Source organism: Schistocerca americana, chromosome 2 (assembly GCF_021461395.2).
Source record: "Schistocerca americana isolate TAMUIC-IGC-003095 chromosome 2, iqSchAmer2.1, whole genome shotgun sequence".
NCBI lineage: Eukaryota > Metazoa > Arthropoda > Insecta > Orthoptera > Acrididae > Schistocerca > Schistocerca americana.
In genome coordinates this window covers 259,456,712-259,480,508 of record NC_060120.1, presented here as the reverse complement: position 1 = coordinate 259,480,508, position 23,797 = coordinate 259,456,712, and the positions used below count along the sequence as shown (strand labels likewise).

The following is a 23,797-nucleotide window of genomic DNA, read 5'->3' as shown; positions in this document are numbered from 1 at the left end:
AACACGACCACATATAGTGACCATTTCATTTTTAATCACACTTAACAGTCGCTGTAGGTGACAACATTCGTCGATTGCTTTAGTTTTTGTAAGTTGTTTATCAATTAATTGTTGCAAAGCTACAAAATCTTTAGTGTACTCGTCGCCCTCAAAAAGGCTTCGAATTCTTTTGAAGACATGAGGAGGTAATCTTTATGGATATCATCTGCCAGTGACGCATCTCTCATTGAGGAATGTGATACCAACAAACCACAGTTGGATTCCGTATCCACTATGTCATCATTTTGTTGTGTAGCACAAGATGCAGATAGTGTCACAGGGTGTATACGGCCCAGGAGATCCGGGAAAAACCCGGGTTTTTTTCATCCGGGAAAAACCTGGACATTTTTTAGAATTCTGGAATTTTTCATTGTTTTAAACTTTAACTAAAGTTTTGTAGGTTTGACGTGTAAGATCTGATACGCTGAAAAAATTGTTCAAATGGCTCTGAGCACTATGGGACTTAACTTCTCAGGTCATCAGTCCCCTAGAACTTAGAACTACTTAAACCTAACTAACCTAAGGACATGACAAACATCCATGCCCGAGGCAGGATTCGAACCTGCGACCGTAGCGGTCACGCGGCTCCAGACTGAAGCGCCTAGAACCGCACAGCCACACCGGCCTGATACGCTGAGAAAGAACTTTAGTCCACTACTGCTGAATAATACTGCAGCAATGAAACATAAATCAGAGAATAACACCAAAATAAAAGTTTAGTTGCATAGAAAATGGGTAATTTACACAATGCAGAGACCAGAGTGCCGACACCGAAAAGTGTCAAATGCTTTAGGTCGAAGATTATGCAGTACGTCCGTAATAACTAACGTGCATTTGATGTGCGTGACGTCACAATTGTTTACATTTTTAACAGATCACCAGAAAATATTACGAATAGTGGCTTGAGATGCCGTACTTTTCAAAGTAAATTTCCACGCAAGATGATTTATGTCACGTGTGAAATTGTGCAGTGAATTTCTTAAATCACAGGGCGTTATAACTCTCTTTCAAAATGTAACACTTTGAGGATCAGCCATTTGAAAAATGTTGGGCCCAGAAGATAAGTCATTTATGCCACTATTTAAAATTTTACCGGCACATTTGTATTTGATATGACTTAACGTGTAACACCTCCTTACATGAACCATGGACCTTGCCGTTGGTGGGGAGGCTTGCGTGCCTCAGCGATACAGATAGCTGTACCGTAGGTACAACCACAACGGAGGGGTATCTGTTGAGAGGCCAGACAAACGTGTGGTTCCTGAAGAGGGGCAGCAGCCTTTTCAGTAGTTGCAAGGGCAACAGTCTGGATGATTGACTGATCTGGCCTTGTAACAATAACCAAAACGGCCTTGCTGTGCTGGTACTGCGAACGACTGAAAGCAAGGGGAAACTACGGCCGTAATTTTTCCCGAGGGCGTGCAGCTTTACTGTATGATTAAATGATTATGGCGTCCTCTTGGGTAAAATATTCCGGAGGTAAAATAGTCCCCCATTCGGATCTCTGGGCGGGGACTACTCAAGAGGATGTCGTTATCAGGAGAAAGAAAACTGGCGTTCTGCGGATCGGAGCGTGGAATGTCAGATCCCTTAATCGGGCAGGTAGGTTAGAAAATTTAAAAAGGGAAATGGATAGGTTAAAGTTAGATATTGTGGTAATTAGTGAAGTTCGGTGGCAGGAGACTTCTGGTCAGGTGACTACAGGGTTATAAACACAAAGTCAAATAGGGGTAATGCAGGAGTAGGTTTAATAATGAATAGGAAAATAGGAATGCGGGTAAGCTACTACAAACAGCATAGTGAACGCATTATTGTGGCCAAGATAGATACGAAGCCCACACCTACTACAGTAGTACAAGTTTATATGCCAACTAGCTCTGCAGATGACGAAGAAATTGAAGAAATGTATGATGAAATAAAAGAAATTATTCAGATAGTGAAGGGAGACGAAAATTTAATAGTCATGGGTGACTGGAATTCGAGTGTAGGAAAAGGGAGAGAAGGAAACGTAGTAGGTGAATATGGATTGGGGCTAAGAAATGAAAGAGGAAGCCGCCTGATAGAATTTTGCACAGAGCACAACTTAATCATAGCTAACACTTGGTTTAAGAATCATGATAGAAGGTTGTATACATGGAAGAACCCTGGAGATACTAAAAGGTATCAGATAGATTATATAATGGTAAGACAGAGATTTAGGAACCAGGTTTTAAATTGTAAGACATTTCCAGGGGCAGATGTGGACTCTGACCACAATCTATTGGTTATGACCTGTAGATTAAAACTGAAGAAACTGCAAAAAGGTGGGAATTTAAGGAGATGGGACCTGGATAAACTGAAAGAACCAGAGGTTGTACAGAGTTTCAGGGAGAGCATAAGGGAACAATTGAAAGGAATGGGGGAAAGAAATACAGTTGAAGAAGAATGGGTAGCTCTGAGGGATGCAGTAGTGAAGGCAGCAGACGATCAAGTAGGTAAAAAGAAGAGGGTTAGTAGAAATCCTTGGGTAACAGAAGAAATATTGAATTTAATTGATGAAAGGAGAAAATATAAAAATGCAGTAAATGAAGCAGGCAAAAAGGAATACAAACGTCTCAAAAATGAGATCGACAGAAAGTGCAAAATGGCTAAGCAGGGATGGCTAGAGGACAAATGTAAGGATGTAGAGGCCTATCTCACTAGGGGTACAGGAAAATTAAAGAGACCTTTGGAGATAAGAGAACCACATGTATGAACATGAAGAGCTCAGATGGAAACCCAGTTCTAAGCAAAGAAGGGAAAGCAGAAAGGTGGAAGGAGTATATAGAGGGTCTATACAAGGGCGATGCACTTGTGGACAATATTATGGAAATGGAAGAGGATGTAGATGAAGATGAAATGGGAGATACGATACTGCGTGAAGAGTTTGACAGAGCACTGAAAGACCTGAGTCGAAACAAGGCCCTAGGAGTAGACAATATTCCATTGGAACTACTGACGGCATTGGGAGAGCCAGTCCTGACAAAACTCTACCATCTGGTGAGCAAGATGTATGAAACAGGCGAAATACCCTCAGACTTCAAGAAGAATATAACAATTCCAATCCCAAAGAAAGCAGGTGTTGACAGATGTGAAAATTACCGAACAATCAGTTTAATAAGCCACAGCTGCAAAGTACTAACACGAATTCTTTACAGACGAATGGAAAAACTAGTAGACGCCGACCTTGGGGAAGATCAGTTTGGATTCCGTAGAAATACTGGAACACGTGAGGCAATACTGACCTTACAACTTATCTTAGAAGAAAGATTAAGGAAAGGCAAACCTACGTTTCTAGCATTTGTAGACTTGGAGAAAGCTTTTGACAATGTTGATTGGAATACTCTCTTTCAAATTCTAAAGGTGGCAGGGGTAAAATACAGGGAGCGAAATGCTATTTACAACTTGTACAGAAACCAGATGGCAGTTATAAGAGTTGAGGGACATGAAAGGGAAGCAGTGGTTGGGGAGGGAGTAAGACAGGGTTGTAGCCTCTCCCCGATGTTATTCAATCTCTATATTGAGCAAGCAGTAAAGGAAACAAAAGAAAAATTTGTAGTAGGTATTAAAATCCATGGAGAAGAAATAAAAACTTTGAGGTTCGCCGATGACATTGTAATTCTGTCAGGGACAGCAAAGAACTTGGAAGAGCAGTTGAACGGAATGGATGGTGTCTTGAAGGGAGGATATAAGATGAACATCAACAAAAGCAAAACGAGGATAATGGAATGTAGTCGAGTTAAGTCGGGTGATGCTGAGGGTATTAGATTAGGAAATGAGACACTTAAAGTAGTAAAGGAGTTTTGCTATTTGGGGAGCAAAATAACTGATGATGGACGAAGTAGAGAGGATATAAAATGTAGACTGGCAATGGCGAGGAAAGCGTTTCTGAAGAAGAGAAATTTGTTAACATCGAGTATTGATTTAAGTGTCAGGAAGTTATTTCTGAAAGTATTTGTATGGAGTGTAGCCATGTAAGGAAGTGAAACATGGACGGTAAATAGTTTGGACAAGAAGAGAATAGAAGCTTTTGAAATGTGGTGCTACAGAAGAATGCTGAAGATTAGATGGGTAGATCACATAATTAATGAGGAAGTATTGAATAGGATTGGGGAGAAGAGAAGTTTGTGGCACAACTTGACCAGAAGAAGGGATCGGTTGGTAGGACATGTTCTGAGGCATCAAGGGATCACCAATTTAGTATTGGAGGGCAGTGTGGAGGGGTAAAAATCATAGGGGGAGACCAAGAGATGAATACACTAAGCAGATTCAGAAGGATGTAGGTTGCAGTAGGTACTGGGAGATGAAGAAGCTTGCACAGGATAGAGTAGCATGGAGAGCTGCATCAAACCAGTCTCAGGACTGAAGACCACAACAACAACAACAACAACGTGTAACACACGCTAGAAAAAGACCGAGCTTCAAGTTAGTTTTCATATTTAATGTTGTTCTTTCATAGATAAAAAATTATGCAATCGATGGCAAAAAGTGTAATTGACCTTCAAAAAATGTGCATAATGTGTTACTGAGCAATGTCACAAATCGCTTCATGCCAGAACACTTCGACTTTTCTACGCAATTGATAATCATTTTGGCACGATTTTAATTGCCAAATTAGAGCCTGTTAGTAGGCCTACGGACTTCCTATCATTGTAGGACTAATAACAGTGGATGCCAATAGACGATGCAATTCTCGTTCGTACGTACACTTCTACTTACGAGTTAACCGGTGTAGAAACACACTTTGCTGAGTTGAGCGAGCTTGGCCTATCTTCGTAACGTACGCGCCACGGGCTGTCTTTCTCGTAGGCCTCGTGCTCTGAATAACTGCCGTCATTCGCTAGCGAGATCAAGTGACATGAGCTATGACTGGCTGACAAAAGTGCATCGCTTAATGCAATCTCTATTTTAGAGTTTCGGAAGCTACTGTGCTGTAATTTGTGGAATTTGTGTATATACTTTCCAAACGCATTGTTTTTCCTGGATTTCGTTTCCTAAAGTGCTGGGAAGTCCTCCGCCGGTATAAGACCTTTACGATTCAAATGACTGATAGGTTTTACAGCTCCGAGGAAAAGTATACTGTTACTTAACACGGGTGTATTTTCACATGCTTTATACGTAATTTGATCCGGGAGGAATTGTGTTTGTAACCATGAAATCCGGGAAAAACCCGGGAATTTTTTTTTTCTTATCCAAGTAGACACCCTGTGTCAGCAGTAGCTGCTGTGCCTGGCACTATGTGAGCTTTGGGGATCTGTGTTGTGGGTGGTACTTTGCTTAAATCGTTGAATGTGTATAGAGCAGTGCAATGCAATGATTTTATATGAGAGCATCCCTGAATCCTGGAGCTGTTTGGAATATCTCTAACATACCCCAATACACATCCCCATTTAGACATTTTATTAACTATTACAGTATTGCTAATAAATGGAAATACATTAGAAAAGACAGCTCAAGTACTGCCACTTTTAAAATGCCTTACAGGGCTCTTATCTCTTTAACACACAAATTACCCTCTTGCGCTAATCAATCTATATTTTCACCAGTTCTTGTAAAAGTACAAATGTTGATTCCAAATATGTGAGAGCAATGCGTACTATTGATGCCAGAAATTATGCCCTTTACTGATTTTACAAAGTACAATTTGTGTGTTAGAGATAATGACGCCAATAATATTTTTAAAAAGTGCCAGTACTTGAGTTGTCTTTTCTAATATATTTGTATTTATCAGTAATGTTGCATTAAGGTATTGGGAACATTGTCGGTGATGTCAGCTTTTCCTAATGAGATCATATTATTGGTAGAAAATTTTGTCGAGCAGCTGTTGTTTGTTGAGACGATTCAGTCATAGAAGTTCCAGTAGTGCGCCCATTTTCACGCTCTTTCGTAGTATTCATGCAAACTAAGTTGACACTTCGGGGCGGTGGCTGTTGGGAGTGACCATAAAGGTATTACCCATTTACAGTCGTCCTCATCAGCCACCGCGCCAACTGTCAACAACTTAGTTTGCACGTATAATAGCTTCGGTGTTGACAACTAACTGTAGCGGCGTTTAAGCCGCTCGTCACGCTGATGAAACTGCCCTATTTAACAAGATTACACAGGAGCTGTATCCTCCGCGCTAAAACGAAGTAGACGACAGTGACTCTTGTGAATTAGACTGTAACACAATCAAGTTCACAAACTGTGACAGTTGCTTTAAACAACTTTTGCAACACACACACACACACACACACACACACACACACACACACACACACACACACACACACACATGTCTACGTTTGTTGCTAGTCGAAGATCATTTGTGTCACGCAATTGTTGAGAACCTTGAACACATTTCTGCATACGTATATTTGCAATTAAGGAAATTATAAGAAATGTAGATTGATTTCTATGAGATGCATGTAAAACATTAGCCGGCTTATGTACAAGGTATGTATTTTCTCATGACAATCCCACTTCCTTGTTATATACACTGATCAACCATAACATTATGACAACTTACCTAGTAGCCAGTACGTTCACCTTTGGCATAGATAACAGTGGCAATGCATTGTGACACGGAAGCAATGAGGCCTTGGTAAGTTGCTGGAGGCAGCTGACACCACATCTGCACACGCAAGTCACCTAATTCCCTTAAATTCTGGAGAGGGAGATGATGATGCTCTGAAGCCACGTTCAATTGTGTCAGAGATGTGTTCGTCAGGTTCAGATCTGATGAGTTGGGGGGCCAGCACATCAATTGGAACTTGCCACTGTGTTCCTCAAATCACCCAATAAGACTCCTGACCTTGTGATATAGCGCATTATCTTGTTGAAAAATGCCACTGCTATTGGGAAGCTTGATTGTCATTAAGAGGTGTATGTGGTCTGCAACCAGTGTAAGATACTCCTTGGCTGTCATGGTACCTTGCGCGAGCTCCATTGGACCCTTGAATGCCCACATGAATGTTCCCCAGAGCATAATGGAGTCATTGCCAGCTTGTCTCTGTCCTACTGTACAGATGTCGAGGAGCTGTTACCTTGGAGGACTACATATTCATGCCCTCCGATTGGTATGATGAACAAGGTATCGCGATTCAGCAGACCATGCCATGCTCTGCCACTGCACTACTATCCAGTGCCAATGGTTACGTGCCTATTTCAGTGATAGCTGCCAATGTTGTGGTGTTGACATTGGCACATGGGTAGGTGGTCAGCTGCGGATCCTAATCTTTAGGAGTGTTTGGTACACTGTGTATTCATACACACTTTACTCTGTCCACCATTAAAGTCTGCATCATCTGTAATGAGGGGTGGCCACCCAACCCCAAGATGCCTAGACTTGGTTTCACTGTGGTTTTGTCACGTGTTGAAGACTCACCACAACCTTTCTCGAACATCCGACAAGTCATGGGGGTTCCGAAAGGCTCATGCCAAGCCTCTGGGCCACCACAATCTGACATTGGTCAAACTTAGATTCATTGTGCACCTTCCGCATTCTACGCACATATAGCACACTTACTGATAATACATGCACCATGTGTGTGTCTGACTAGCGGTCATTCCCCACCTGGTGATGCTGCTATTGCCTGGACAGGTTTATATCGATAGTAGGTTGGTGAGCATAATGTTCTGACCGATCGGTGTACATGGTCATCCACCAGCCGTAATTGCCTTAAGTCGATGATCTTTTCATTTCCCAAAGTTAAGTTCGTTTCCTTCATTTATTGAACCAGTTTTTGGCACTGTTTCTTAACAGGATGGAGCATCAGCTGTGACGCTTGTATTACATGACTGTCACAATACCATACTTTTTTTAAAAAAATTCTGCTGTCGTGATATCATACTGGACTTTTTGTACATTAAAAGCTTTGTATCACAAACAAAACTTAGGATTTTGCTGTTAAATTGTCTACATTGGCTGCATAGGAGTTATTTTAAATCTATTATGCTGGATGTTCTCATTGTTAACCACAATTTGGGAGTACTTGCTTCCATGATGTTATACACAAACAGCTGCATATAATGGTTTGTATCACAGGTCATGAAGACACTCTGTATGACATGACAATCGTTATAGGGTGCAACGGAAGATGAGAATGTGGCCAGATACTCATCTTGCATAATCAGTTTAAAACAGGTCGTATACAGTTGTTGTGAACATGACTACTGAACTACAGCCTATTAACCAAGGATTATTTTGTGTCAATACATTTTGCATTGTAAACAAGTGTTAGTTCTAGAGAAGGCTACTGGTAAATGTTTTTTATTAATTATGTTATATATCTTAAAAGATTTTTTTACATGTTAATTACTGATTTATTTGATTACAGGCATGGTATACAGGAGCGAGTGTTTCGTTTGGAATTTGTGAGCAATCAGGATTTTACCGATAGTGAGTTTAACAAATGGAGAGAGACGTGTGCCTTACAAGGTGTATCTCTGCCTACTCAGGAGGACCTTGAACAAAAACTGAAAGATATAAAGGAAGCAATGATTTATGAGTTTAAAGAAGAAGATATAGAAAAAGTAAGTATCTGTTGCCCTTTTTTCCGTTCTAGGGATGCCCACGTTGTACAAGTTATGCTTACTTATACTTACCCTTGTAAACATATCAATTTTGTTTTCTCTTCATTACACTTTTGTACTAAGACTGATGAAATGTGATAAGTCAGTTTTAATGTTAGATAAATCGTATACACAGGTCTCCATCCCAGCAGCACAACACATTCTTCACTTTCAAGCTTTGTGTATCTCCCTTCAGTAGCCTTTTTATCGCCATACCAACAAGATACGATGAATGCCCGGTCATACCCTGAAGAGATTACGCTGACCAGTGTGATTAAAACAATACTGGTATCTGTGGAGGAATGTAACATTGTGTGCCTAGATTAATATTGGGATTCGTGTCAGTCAGTAGTTACATAGATGTTGGAGTGATCAACTCCCAGTGAGACAATGGCAGTGCCTGTGAAAAAAGAAGGCAAGTTGAAGTGTTATATGCTGGTACCTGACAAGGTTTTGTGACAGACTGCCTACTACCTAATAATGTTTCCTTAAGAAGAGAGAAGTGCTTGTCGTGAAAAGATGAATAGTGTCATTTTAAGAAGTGGTTTTCAACATCGCAAGCAACAGGGGTATGTCTTTTATGTGGATAATGCCCTGAATCAGTCTGTTATTTATGATGACAGCTACTTCTACAACAAGGAAAAATGGAATTATTTATGCATTAAACTATAGAATATGTATCTTTGAAAAGATCTGAGGAAGGTTAAATTGATGAAAATTGTGACACATTTCTCATCATAGATTGATGGAATTGCTAAAGTACATGGGCGTGAAATCATATGCATGCCTCCATATCACTGTCATTTCAAACAGTGAAAAATCCAGGATGGAATGTAACAGTATTATGAAAAGGGTAGTTCCTACTCACCATATAGCGGAGATGCTCACTTTCTGATAGTCTTTTTGTCATGTCTGTGTGTGGCTCATCGCAATTCTGCTGGCCATCACATTAATCAGATCCCAGTATTACTGAGACTTTGTGGTCTGCATTGGAGAGAAGAGTGACTGATTGCTGTCCACCTCAATCATCGTTGCCTGAACTTGGCACTTTCAGCAGGATGAATAATATAAGATTCCCTTCTAAATCAGATGGGACCTGTATTTATCCATTCCTATATGATTGGAAGCTGTTTTGAGTGGCATATGTTTTTGTACATGTGTTGTATTCTTGGTGTTTAAATATTTTTGTCCACACCCAGTAGTCCTTTGCAGTTTTTGAGGTGATCTGATACATCTAGTAACTGAAAGTGCACTTAAATTTAATTACTGATGGGGATAAACAGTAGCTTGCCCAAGTATGAGTCCAGGTTTCAGCCAAAATATTTGAGTAGATGGGATAACATTTGGCAAAAAAAAGTGTATTGTAGAACAACAGACCGAATAACACATTTTTTTGTTTCAAATTACTTTCAAAAAATCGAATTTTTGAATGTAAATTACAGGTGCACCACAGTGCTTTCAGAGGCACACAGTTACAACAGTCAAATCTGATGTGACATGGTAGTAAGTTATTCTAGAGTGGAGTAACCTATCAGTTAAACAGAGCTAATATTAATAATAAGCAATAAAGGAAGGGATTGGCTTACAACCCTACAGATGTAGATGTAGTGTAGAGTAGAGTCACAGTTGTAGAATTGGTCATTTACGCCTTCAGACTCATTCGTAAGCTTATTACCGCTGTTTCACATATTTAGAGCCACAAGGTGCTATGGGGCAAGAGCCAGCAACAGACATCTGGCACAGTGAGCCTGCAAGGTGCCACTTTGCTCAACTCTAAAGTGCCATTTGAACAGTGCTTCAATGGAGGATAATGTCCTACAAATGTCAGCAAATGGAACATAGGGTCTGCTGCGTGTACTTAGACTTAGCCAGGGTAAAATCTGCTGGAATAATTTGAAGGAGCTAGTTGTTTAATTGTATTAGGAATTTGCATCATTTCGTGTTGGATGAACGAGGTGCCAAGCTAATGTTACCAGATTTTCCTGAAATTTTCCGTTTTTATTCTTACAATAGTTTGAAATGACATTGACTAAGTTTTATTTGCAAGCTTCTGTTAATTTTTGAAACATATGTTTAAATTATCTAAACTGAAGCATCTCTTTCATGGATAGTCTTATTTTAGTCAAGCTCCTCAGTGCCATGTAAAGTTAAAGATGTGAATTTTTATTTATGTATTTATTAGTCCACATAAATCTCTTTCTCAATACATACATCGTACACAGGATATTGGACAGAATACCTTTTTATCTATTTGTTCTTCAAACATCAAACATACATCATCTAAATTTTTATAACAAATTGGATCTGTACAGTTAATAATTACAAATTTTATATTTATAACTAATTTCTACAATTAGAGAGACAGATTACATTTTTTCTTGCATAAGATACTGTGAGACTGAATAGTAGCAGTTTTTCAGAAGGTAGGCTGTCACGGACTTTTTAAAGCTCTTTACTTCAGGAAGAGATTTTATATGTCTTGGTAATCTGTTGCATAGTTTTGTTCCTGCATGATATACATCTTTTGGGCATAATGTGGTGTTCCAATGACTTAACATGTATGTCACTGTCTGATCTGGTGCTGTAATCATACACACTTTTGGTTTGAGAAAAAAGGTTTTCTTTTCTCCGTGTACTTTCTTTGAACTATGAACAGATGTTTGGAACAGTAATAAGACATTTGTTTTTTTATGATGGAACAAAAATGAATGTAAATTAAATTTTGAGAACAGATTCAGAAGAAGCATTCCTGTGATTTCATTGAACAATTTTAATTATGTTTCTTATTTTCAAGGATGATGATGGTTCAAACCTGCATCCGGCCATCCTGATTTACCGTATTTACTTGAATCTAAGCCACTCTCGAATCTAAGCCGCACCTGAAAAATGAGACTCGAAATCAAGGGAAAAAAATTTTCCCGAATCTAAGCCGCACCTGAAATTTGAGACTCGAAATTCTAGGGAGAGAAAAGTTTTAGGCCGCACCTCCAAATCGAAACAAGGAGAGAAAAGTTTTAGGCCGCACCTCCAAATCGAAACAAAGTTGGTCCATTGTAACATGAGACAAAATTTAGGTCGAATGAATGACGATACAGCTACAGTAGTTTGGTTCGAGTCATAAGCTTAGCAGTTAAGCTTTACCGGGTAGCCATTGGTATGCGTCAGGCGATCCGTCCGTATTTATATGGGTACCCTTCCTTTCTCACGTGCTTCATCTGGTTTGAATCGATTGCTTATTTTTCTTTGATCTGATAAATGCCGTTCTCTTTGTTATAGGTTTTACGTCACTCTAAGTTGAAAATGCATTATTGTACTGTGTCATGCATTGTTTGTCGCATTCTGATAATGTGTGCTTGTGACCTGTCGCCGCTCGCGGCATGGCTTGCTTTTGTGCGCGCTACTGCCGCTTACGATTAAAAAAAAAAAAAAAAAAATGAGCAGGAGAGGGAGAGGGAGAGGGAGAGGGAGGGAGAGAGAGAGAGAGAGAGAGAGAGAGAGAGAGAGGAATTGTCTCATTAGCGAAACAATGGCAAGAGACTGCTATTTGTTGTTACTTACACTGCTACTTTCTTTGATAATGATCAACAAGAACCAAATAATAGACTGTGTATGATAGAAAATATTCTGAACGAGAGTTTAGCGAAAATTTTTCGCCGTTTGAAAATCTTTGCAGACGCCTCTTCTGTACATTACATTCTGCACGGAAATTAGTCATCTTAGATTTAATAATCTAGTCAATTGCCGTGCTTCATTTCTGACTGTATCACTATTAGGCATAAGAATAATACGAATATAAACATAACATGATATGTATATTCTTCCGCGTTTGCTGTTGTCTCACACTAGTTTCGTAGTGTATTGGGCAGACAGGATTTAAATGAGATAGCAGCAAACACGAAAGAATACATGGCAAAATGTTTATATTAGTATTATTCTTATGGTGAAGAGAATACTGTATGAGATTCACAATTCATAAAAGTTCCTATTAGCAACCATCTCTTCTCACAGGTAGGAAAAAATTCAGAACATAGAGTTGGCCATATTGACAAACATCCCAAACAGTCATGCCAGTCGGATTTTCATAGTACATTGAAATGCTGCTACATTCGAAGTTGAACAATACGGAATTTGTATTTACTTCATTGGATAATGTATGAAAATGCAGTGGTCGAAACTCTGGGCGGAGAAAAAAAAGCTTGTCTTCCACCTTTTTTTTTTTTTTTTTTTTTTTTTTTTTTTTTTTTTTTTTTTTTTTTTTTTTGCTCGGAGGTTTTGGCGCCAGTATTTACCTTTGTGCCTGCAAAGCATGCCTGTGTAGCGACAGCAGAAGTTAGTTGTGGCGGCACCTACCAACATTTTTCAGAACTTCCACTTACTTTGCACTCGATTCTAAGCCACATTCGGTTTTTTGGATTGCAAAAATCGGAAAAAAAGTGCAGCTTCGATTCGAGTAAATACGGTAGGTTTTCCATGATATCCCTCAATCGCTTCAGCTCAGGCAACAGTCGGGATGTTTCCTTTAAAAGGGTACGGCCAACTTCCTTCCCTAACCCCATGGGACTGATGAGCTCACTGTTTGGTCTGCTCCCCCAGGTCAACCAGCCAACCTTCTTTTTGAAAGGAACTGTCCACCAAGTTTCGGCTTCGGACCATTATGGGAATAATCACCATAATATTTCCCTCTGCTGTTTTCTTGTCTTGTATTTTGGAAAAAAATTGCTTCTTTATTTTAGAGAGTTGAGAGAGCTATGGGCTGTATTTGACATAAAAAGTTTGTTAATGATATTTTTAATTTTATATTGTGGTCCTGTGGGTTGCTTTCAGCACTAAAGAGAAGAAAGCACTGCAGGCATGATAAGGAATGCAAAAATACTAGACTTCTGACATTAAGAACAGTTTGTTCATGTATATTCAATGATTTATTTGAGAGAATGTCTGAGATAGATGTAACTGCTCTGAAATTTAATGCCAAACATAAATAAAACTCTTTAACTTCACAAATTTCTCCTATTTGATGTGCATGGCATAAATACGGCCGTAAGCCACTCATTAGATGAAAAGTTGCTTCATAAAGATTTGCGTGAAAATGAAAATTTGGTTCATGCTATGTGTAGAACAGTGACGTTTGTGAAACGATATAGTGTTGTGGCAAGATTAGAAAAAAAAAATTACATCAAGATGTTGAAACTAGATGGAGTAGTATCTACATGATGTTGAATTCAGTCCCTTCGGAAATGAAACACATTGAGAATTTGCTGTTGGAGGAAAAAGAAGCCGGAACAAACATCACCCAGATGTACTGGATATTGTAATTAAATTTCTGGACTGTTTTAAAGAAGCTACAAATGAGTTGGAGGGTTAAAAAAGCTGACCTTGCGTTTTTGTAGTGACCATTTAGTCTACTAGATTCATGTCAGAGTTAAGATGTCAAGGCAGCAGTGAAATGGCTGAAAGGGTGCGCTGAAGCCTTCGTAAAAGGGGAAGTTGTTAATCTACTGCAGAAATCTCATGACATGGCTATTTTCTTTTTTAATCCTTGTATCAAGGAACTCTGAGTCCTGAGTGAGGAAAAGAAAGAACATAATTATCCAATTTTTCATTATAAGTATTAAGAGCGATTGCTACTCACTGCTTAGAGGAGGTGCTGAACAGCAGGCAGGCACATTCAGTATTAGACTGTTAGATTTTAGCTACACACAACTCACCCACACATGGCCACTGTTGTCTCTGGGTGCTGTGGCCCCGCTGTTCGTCAAAAGTTGGATAACACAGTTGTGAAAGAAGAGAAAAACATCTGTTCTCTCTCCTATAAAGAGATTCGACAGCTAGTGCTCATAAATTTCTAAGCATAAATATGAACTGAAGATATATTTGAACACAGATGGCCCAGGTTATGGCGTCGAGTGTGTTGTCTTGGTGCAAGGCCAAGCCTCTGCCTTGTCTAGATTCTCCAGAGTTGTGAAAGAAGTCCTTATGCATTCTCACCAGCAGCTCTGCAATTTAAAGAAATACTAGGAAGACAGACTTCATTGCATCAGTGAAAGACCTTTGTATCAATCCACATTGTGTTAATTACATTTTGTTAAGTTGTAACAATAATAGAGACAATTGAATTACTGTATGTTTGAAGATGAAATGGGAAAAATCTATGTTAATGGGTATACTTACATAATAAACATGTAATGTACAGTCCTATATTCTGAAATTGTTGCAAAGGTACTTTTTATGCTCTTGACATGTAGGAGTAGCTGCCATGTAACTACTGTATTGCTACTGCATTAAGAGAACTGAATCTGTTGTATGTCCTAATTATCTTGTATTTTTAATTTTATATTACATTTAGGTATCTTGAAAAATATTACAAATAATTAGGGACCAGAAAAATTCACACTTTTCTATAAATGTGAAATCAATGTGAATTTGCCTCAAAATGTGAAAACGTGAAATTACTTAATAGGCGCTGTTTCATAGAGAATTGTATCCAGATGGGCTATTTATTACCGATAGTTTGAAATAGCTTTATTTTATGTGGACAATATCGATAATGTTAGCAGTTAATGCCGAAGCCCAATTTGGAAAGATAATGTGCACAAGAACTTACTTGCAAAAAAAGTGTACGAATGTAACAATGTATCAGTGTGCCATGCCGATTGTGGACGTCGGATTTTTTAATCTTAAAATTTGGCTGGAAAAGACAAATAATGACGAGAAACGTCTTATACCGGTGACACATTCACTTAACTGGTGGGAAAATGCTGCTGCTTTTCAACAGAACAATTATTTTTGAAAGCTTAAATGCAGCCAAACAAAGAAAATGATGACCATTTTGGAAGAAAAAGGTGTTGAAGGTTTTGCAAAAGTAAACATTCTAGTCAGAAAGTTCCCAGTCAGCAATTTTTTAACAGTCAGTTTAAGAGCACTAATAGTTTGTCTCTTCACTTATGTAGCATGACAACCTTTTAAATTTATGCGTTTAATCATTTACAAGCAAAAAAATATATACAAATTTTTCCAAAAATAGATGCTATGTTTTCTAGTCCCTACTAATAATTTGAGACAGAGTGCTGGTGGTCAGTATTAACCTTCAGTATGCAAAGTGTGTAGTAGTGGTCACACACACACACACACACACACACACACATGTACATATGTGCACGCGCAATAGTTCCTTCCTTGAGGAAGAAAGAGGGATATTGTGGGTATTGGGGATAAAGAGTAATGCAGGTCACAGTCTAGGATGAGAGGAACCAACTGGTGGTGAGATCAGAGGTAGACAAAAATACAGCTATAAAATGATTTCATTAATTAATCATACCAGACAATAAATTTTGCTTATAAGCGAATGCTCAGTGAACAAAAACTATAGCCATTTTCTGATACTACACTGTTCCTGAACAAGAGGGCAAAAAATGTGAAGAGCAAAATGTTATGACATTCAAACAATGTCTATATTAAACACTTACTTGTCATGCATGCAGTTTTCATTGTGTTTAGTTAGTTGTGAAATTTTGCCGGTTTCCCTTTCACTAAAAGTATGTTTGAACTGCCTCAGTTGTGATGTCTTGTTCTCGATCTGGGAGTTTCCCGCTACGCCACACCCGAACAGCTGTCAAGGTCATTAGTAATGAGTGAGTTTGATGCGCATTGGGCCTGCCTCAGCACAGTCGTGTGTACTTTCTGTAGTTCTTGCTGCCTCAAATAAATGGCTTTAGGCAGATGAGGGCAACACTTTAATGCCCTGACCAAGATTTGGCAGTGTACAACAAAAACAGCTATAAAAAAGATTTTCCTCAAAATTAAAATTTTAGCTTTCTTTGTCGTACAATGAAAATTGTTCAGGTGTTTTGTCTGCTCCAATTCCTTTGACTTTGTTACTTGATTAAGATGGTTCCTATTGACACCAAAGCTAAATATGTTAATTTATGTGAAAGGTCGTATTAAGCATATTGCAGCAAATTTTCTAGCAGTAGGTGACATGTCATTCGCCTATGTACTGTTTAGTGCTAGAATTCAGTGTACTCTGCCTTTACACATGATGTACAGGGTTATTACAAATGATTCAAGCGATTTCACAGCTCTACAATAACTTTATTATTCGAGATATTTTCACAATGCTTTGCACACGCATACAAAAACTCAAAAAGTGTTTTTAGGCATTCACAAATGTTTGATATGTGCCCCTTTAGTGATTCGGCAGACATCAAGCCGATAATCAAGTTCCTCCCACACTCGGCGCAGCATGTCCCCATCAATGAGTTCGAAAGCATCGTTGATGCGAGCTCGCAGTTCTGGCACATTTCTTGGTAGAGGAGGTTTAAACGCTGAATCTTTCACATAACCCCACAGAAAGAAATCGCATGGGGTTAAGTCGGGAAAGCGTGGAGGCCATGACATGAATTGTTGATCATGATCTCCACCACGACCGATCCATCGGTTTTCCAATCTCCTGTTTAAGAAATGCTTCTGCTTTAGCCTTTTCCGTAAGATTTTCCAAACTGTCGGCTATGGTACGTTTAGCTCCCTGCTTGCTTTATTCGTCGACTTCCGCGGCTACGCGTGAAACTTGCCCGCACGCGTTCAACCGTTTCTTCGCTCACTGCAGGCCGACGCGTTGATTTCCCCTTACAGAGGCATCCAGAAGCTTTAAACTGCGCATACCATCGCCGAATGGAGTTAGCAGTTGGTGGATCTTTGTTGAACTTCGTCCTGAAGTGTCGTTGCACTGTTATGACTGACTGATGTGAGTGCATTTCAAGCACGACATACGCTTTCTCGGCTCCTGTCGCCATTTTGTCTCACTGCGCTCTCGAGCGGTCTGGCGGCAGAAACCTGAAGTGCGGCTTCAGCCGAACAAAACTTTGAGTTTTTCTATGTATCTGTAGTGTGTCGTGACCATATGTCAATGAATGGAGCTACAGTGAATTTATGAAATCGCTTCAATCATTTGTAATAGCCCTGTATTTTAATATTACAGTTGATAACAACAATGAAGTAATGTTCAACCACACCATCCCCATTGAGACAGAGAGAATAATGTGTAAGCGAATGTCCAGTACTCAGAATACTTGTTACCATTTATTTTAAAATTATTATAACTGAAGATTGATGTCCTTTAGTTTATAGAATGATTTTAAGCAGATAGCTCATCTATTTGCTACACAATTTTAGTAAGAATATTACACTGCGCTGTCATTGATTATTATTGTTATATCCTAATAGCTATTATTATACTTTACAGATTATTCGTGAAAAAGAAAGGTTTAAGACAAATGTTTATAATTATGCAATGAAGAAAACTCAGTTGATGAAAGAACGAGATATGGCTGCTGGGAGGTAATTATTTTATTTGAATATTATTTTTAGACACAGCAGCTAACTTATAAGTGTTTACTAGTGAATAGCTTACGTTTGTTATGTTGTATCAAACTGTGAGACAAATAGGAAAAGACTGGTTGAGAAAATGACATGGTGAATATGATAGTGTACTTCCATCATAGCTTGATGTAGGCCCGTTTTAGTTTCTCATCTGTACATACATACAAACCATTTATTATGTGTGTATGTTTGTTTAGTTCAATCCTGTCATGGTGTTAGAAGATTTTAATTGATAAGATGCTTCATCGTCAAGTAACAAAGATGATTCAGCTTTGAATGGGGGGAAGGGGGGGGGGGACAGTCGTAGTGTTGTTACCTTATGTCATGTCTTCAGCAATTGTCATCATTGCAAGATACTATTTTTATTTGTTGATAGATATCTATCTTGGTGTTGCATGCCTCCATTTTCTCCTCCATTCCTCACTATCTCACTATAAAAGTTTTCATTTAAGGTTTATAAACAATCTTAGTCTGCACACTTTTTCATGACACCTTGGTGTCGTCCTAGTCCTTACTCAGTAGAAGTCAGAAAACTAGCAGTCAAAATGCCATTGTTCAGTATTCCTGTTTCGAAATTCACAGTATTAGGAAAAGAACAGTTGCTACTCAACCATATAGCGGAGATGCTGAGTCACAGATACGCACATCAAAAAGACTGTCACAATATAATAATTTTGTTGTGCCAATCTGTGACTCAGCGTCTCTGCTATTTAGTGAGCAGCAACTTTCCCTTTCATAACATTGTTAATTCCATCCTGGATTTTCCGTTGTTTGTTTCTAATTTCACATTTTTGTAAAACTGCTCTCTAAGATAAGACGGATGTAGAATTACACTTCGCTGTCGTAAGTCATGGGATATCTCTTAATATCGCTTTGGATCTCATTTTGCCTAGCATGGTGCAGCAACTCAACATGGCATGGACTCAACAAGTCATTAGAAGTCCCCTACAGGAATATTGAGCCGTGCTGCCTCTATATCTGTCCATAATTGCGCAAGTGTGGTGAAGCAGGATGTTGTGCATGAACTGATGTCTAGATTATGTCGCATAAATGTTTGATGGGATTCATGTCGGGTGACCTGGTTGGCCAGATTATTCACTTGGATTGTCCAGAATGTTCTTGAAACCAGTCGCGAACAATTGTGATCCTGTGACATGGTGCATTGTCAACCTTAAAAATTCCGTGGTTGTTTGGAAACATACTAGTTCATGAATGGCTGCAAATGGTCTACAACTAGCCAAACATAGCCCTTTCCAGTCAATGAACGGTTCAGTTGGACCAGAGGACCCAGTCCATTCCATGTTAACTCATCCCACACATCTGACCAGGCCATGGTTATTCAATCATGTAGGGTCCAGCCAGTTCGGTCATGAGCCCAGAATAGGCTCTGCAGGCGACGACTTGCTGTTAGCAAAGGCACTTAAATCAGTCGTCTGCTGCCATAGCCCATTAAAGCCAGATTTCACCCCACTGTCCTAATGGATGCATTCTTTGTACATCTCGCAATGATTTCTGTGGTTATTTCAGGCAGTGTTGGTTTTCTGTTAGCAGTGATGACTACACAGAAATGCCACTGCTGTCAGTCATTAAGTGAAGGCCATCAGCCACTGCACGGTCCATGGTGAGAGCTAATGCCTCAAATTTGGTATTCTCAGCACACTATTGACACTGTCAACTGCTGTACATTGAATTCCCTAACAATTTCCAAAATGGGATGCCCTATGCGTATAGTTCCAACTACCATTCCAGGTTCAAAATATGTTAATTCACATTAGAAACTTTTAATATGACTCACCAGAAAACAAATGCTAACTCTGCCAATGCGCAGCCCTTTTATACCTTGTGTACACGATACTACCACCGTCTGCAAATGTGTATTTCACAATCCTGTCAGTTATGTCACCTCAAGGGTATGTGCATTTGTTGCTTAATATAGAAGTTTTCACGTAGATTGTATGAAGCGTGTAAACGTTTGTTCCTTTTAATGCTGGGACAAGATGATGGGTGAAAACTCCGGAGCAGCATCCATAGGTATCATGGACCTTGGGGTGTGCTCCAGCGAGATGGGTCCCGGAGAAGGCGGCGACGCGACTGGGGCCTGTTCCGGCGTACTCGGAAGCGGTAGTGATGTTGGCCGCATCAACACGTACAGTAGATCGGCAGCAGCGACAGGACTGGCTTCTCGGGCTGGTGGAGGCGAAGGAGGGGGCGGTGGCACCGGCGTGGCCACCACTCGTGGGCGCATCTGGTCGTAATGGCGAACAACCATGCCGTCATCCGTACGTATTTCACAAAGCTGGCAGCCACGAAGAGCTTTGACCACCCCTGGAGTCCATTTAGGGCGAGATCCATACCCTCGTGCCCACACGTCGGCGCCAACCGAGTATTTTCCCGCACTAGGGGACACAGTACAAGGCCTGACAGCGTGAAGCAGGTGCAGTAGAGTGCGCGGTTGGCGGCCATGCAAGAGTTCAGCAGGGCTGCGATCACCCAGAGGCGTGAAGCCATAAGAACTCAGAAATTGCAGCAGAGCATCATCTGTGGAAAAATCACTAAGGAATTTTTTCATCTGGCTTTTGAAAGTGCGGACAAGGCGCTCGACCTCCCCATTCGATTGCGGATGGAAGGGCGGTGCGGTAACATGATGAATCCCTTGTCCAGTACAAAAATCACGGAAGGCCTGCGAAGAGAACTGAGGGCCATTGTCCGTGACGATCATGGATGGAAGACCTTCTAGTGCAAAGATTTTGGACAAAGCCAGTGTCGTCGCCGCAGTGGTGGGCGACGGACATCGAACAACAAACGGAAACTTCAAGAAGACTTCAATCAACAGTAGCCAATAAGTACCGAGGAAGGGGCCGGCAAAGTCAGCGTGCACCCGTTCCCATGGCTGCGCCAGATCAGGCCACAGAGAGGGCGTTGTACGAGGTGCAGCCAGTTGTTGAGCACACTGACCACACGCAGCAACCATGTGGGCGATGTCCAAATCAATACCGGGCCAATAAACTTGCCTGTGGGCCAGGGACTTAGTCCGAGAAATACCCCAATGGCCTTCATTCAATAGTTTGAGAACATCTTCGCGAAGAGAGGCTGGCACCACGTCCCGTGGAGATGCGCCATCCATGGCCAGAAGAACAACACCATCACAAATAGACAGACGAAGGCGCAAGGCACGGTAGTTGCGAAGGGGATCCGATGCCCGGCCCTTGGCCCTGTCCGGCCAACCCCATTGAACAAAACCGATTACCTGACGCAGGACTGGGTCCCGCGCAGTAGCCGACGCGACCTGCGAACCTGTAAGTGGAAAACCCTCGACCACACGACGTTCTTTCTCATCAATGTGGAAACAGAGTAGTTCATCACGATCGAAAACCGGGTCGGGGCCCATCGGCAATCGCGACAATGTGTCAGCGTTGGCGTGCTGGGCCGCGGGGTGATAGTCAATCTCATAGTGAAAACGAGACAAGTATAAGGCCCAACGTTGCAGGCGGTGAGCTGCCTTATCCCGAAGCGACGCCGATGGGCTGAACAGAGAGACCAGCGGCTTATGATCGGTGATGAGGTGAAACTTAGAACCATACAAAAGAACGCTGAACTTTTTTAGAGCATAAATGATAGCAAGCACCTCCTCTTTGATTTGAGTGTAACGCCGTTGCGCATCGTTGAGGGTCTTGGAAGCATAGGCGATGGGTCGTTCCAACCCGTCCTCATACCGATGGGCGAGAACAGCCCGTAGGCCATACTGTGACGCGTCAGTCGCCAGAACCAAGTGCTGACCCGGACGACGGAATGTGGCAAGACAAGGCACCGACTGCAAATGAGCCTTCAGGCGGACAAAAGCCTGCTCACACTCGTTGTACCAACAGAAAGGGACGTTTTTGCGTAACAGTTGATGCAGAGGATGAGCTACTGCCGCCGCGGATGGAATGAATTTGTGATAATAAGCAGTCTTGCCTAGAAACGACTGAAGTTCTTTGACCGTAGATGGCCGGGGTAGAGCGTTAATGGCCGCAACGTGCTGACGTAGAGGACGTATACCCTCACGGGACAAGTGGAAACTAAGATACACAATGGAGGGTTGGAAGAACTGTGACTTGTCCAGATTGCACCTCAACCCAGTTGAATGCAAAACCCGAAACAGTGAACGCAAATTGCGAAGGTGCTCCTCAGTGGAGGCCCCCGTGACAATAATGTCATCCAGATAGTTATGCAGCCGGGAACGGAAGCCGTGAGCTGTTCCAAAAACCGCTGAAAGATGGCCGGCGTGCTAGCGACGCCAAATGGTAACCGCTGGTACTGATACAACCCACAAGGAGTGCTGATAACGAGAAATTCCTTGGAAGAAGCATCCAACGGCAACTGATGGTACGCCTCCGATAAGTCAAGTTTGGAAAAGAGCTGGCCCCCCAGCAAGCTTGGTAAATAACTCCTCAGGACGGGGAAGAGGATAAGTGTAAATGAGGCTCTGAGCGTTGACAGTGGCTTTAAAATCACCACACAATCGCAGACTCCCGTTTGGTTTAGAAACCACCATGATTGGCGATGCCCATTCGCTGGAGGTAACAGGAAGGAGAATCCCTGAAGCTGTTAACCTGTCTATCTCAGCCTTGACAGGTGCACGCAACGCCACCGGAATAGGGCGTGCCCGGGAAAACTTAGGGCGAGCTGTAGGTTTAAGAGTAATGTGGGCTTCAAAATCCTTGGCACGACTCAGACCAGCAGAGAACACGGACGAAAATTCAGAACACAATCCATCCAGCTGTTGATACGGAATATCCTCAGATATGAGGCGCACATCATCATCAATGGAGAACCCGAACAACGGGAAAGCATCATAACCGAACAGGTTTCCAGTGCCCGCATGATCCACATAAAACGTGAGGGGCCTAACAACAGACTTGTAGGCATTGGAAGCATCAAACTGGCCAATGATAGGAATTTTCTGTTTATTATAAGTTCTCAGATTTCGCATAACTGGAGACAAGGGAGGGGAGCCCAACTCCAAATACGTGCGAGAATTAATGAGAGTTACTGCAGAGCCAGTGTCCACTTGCATGCGAATGTCTTTATCCAGAACACGAACAGTAACAAACAACTTATTTGTCTGAGAAAGCACACAGTTAACATCCATGTCCGATGCCTCGTCCTCGTTGACAGGAACTTTAGGGGACTGACACACAGAAGCAATGTGGCCTTTTTTCCTACATGAATTACACGTGGCCCAACGTTTTGGACACACGGCCCTGTCGCTGTACGAAACAACGTGGACAAAAAGGAAGTGCAGAACGGACCTGCTTCTGTGGTTGCTGTTTTCGTTGCGAGCGTTGCGGCCCAACGCGACGTTGTTTACGCGTGTGAACAGCCGCCACATCTTCGTTCTCCTGTGAAACAGGCAAATTGTCCGTGTCGAAAGTTGACTGTACAGCGCCTACATCACAGCATGCGTCTATTTGCGCGCCAGCGGTGTGAGACACTTCAAAGGATTGAGCGATTCTTAGAACTTCCGACGACGATGGGTTTGGCAGTTGTAGGGCACATTGCCGAACTTCTTTATCAGAAGCAAGCCGTAGAATAGCATCCCTAACCATTGAATCAGCATAAGACTCATGATGAGTGTCCGTGACAAACTGACATTTCCTACTCAGACCGTGTAGTTCCGCCGCCCAAGCCCTGTAAGATTGATGTGGCTGTTTACGACACCAGTAGAACGCCACGCGGGCGGCAACAACGTGGGTGTTTTTTCGGTAATAGTTAGACAATAAGTCACACATTTCTTGGAAGGACAGAGAGGCAGTTTCCCGCAGATGGGCTA

At 41.2% G+C, this 23,797-nt stretch overlaps 1 protein-coding gene across 1 annotated transcript in view; it reads left to right on the top strand.

The window, feature by feature from the left end:
• LOC124591253 (RNA polymerase-associated protein RTF1 homolog) overlaps nucleotides 1-23,797 on the top strand; it is a 142,171-nt gene that overhangs the window by 97,603 nt on the left and 20,771 nt on the right. The window contains exons 9-10 of the mRNA XM_047131720.1: nucleotides 8,376-8,571; nucleotides 17,849-17,943. Coding sequence (XP_046987676.1) covers nucleotides 8,376-8,571; nucleotides 17,849-17,943 — 291 coding nt within the window. The remainder of the gene's footprint in view (nucleotides 1-8,375; nucleotides 8,572-17,848; nucleotides 17,944-23,797) is intronic.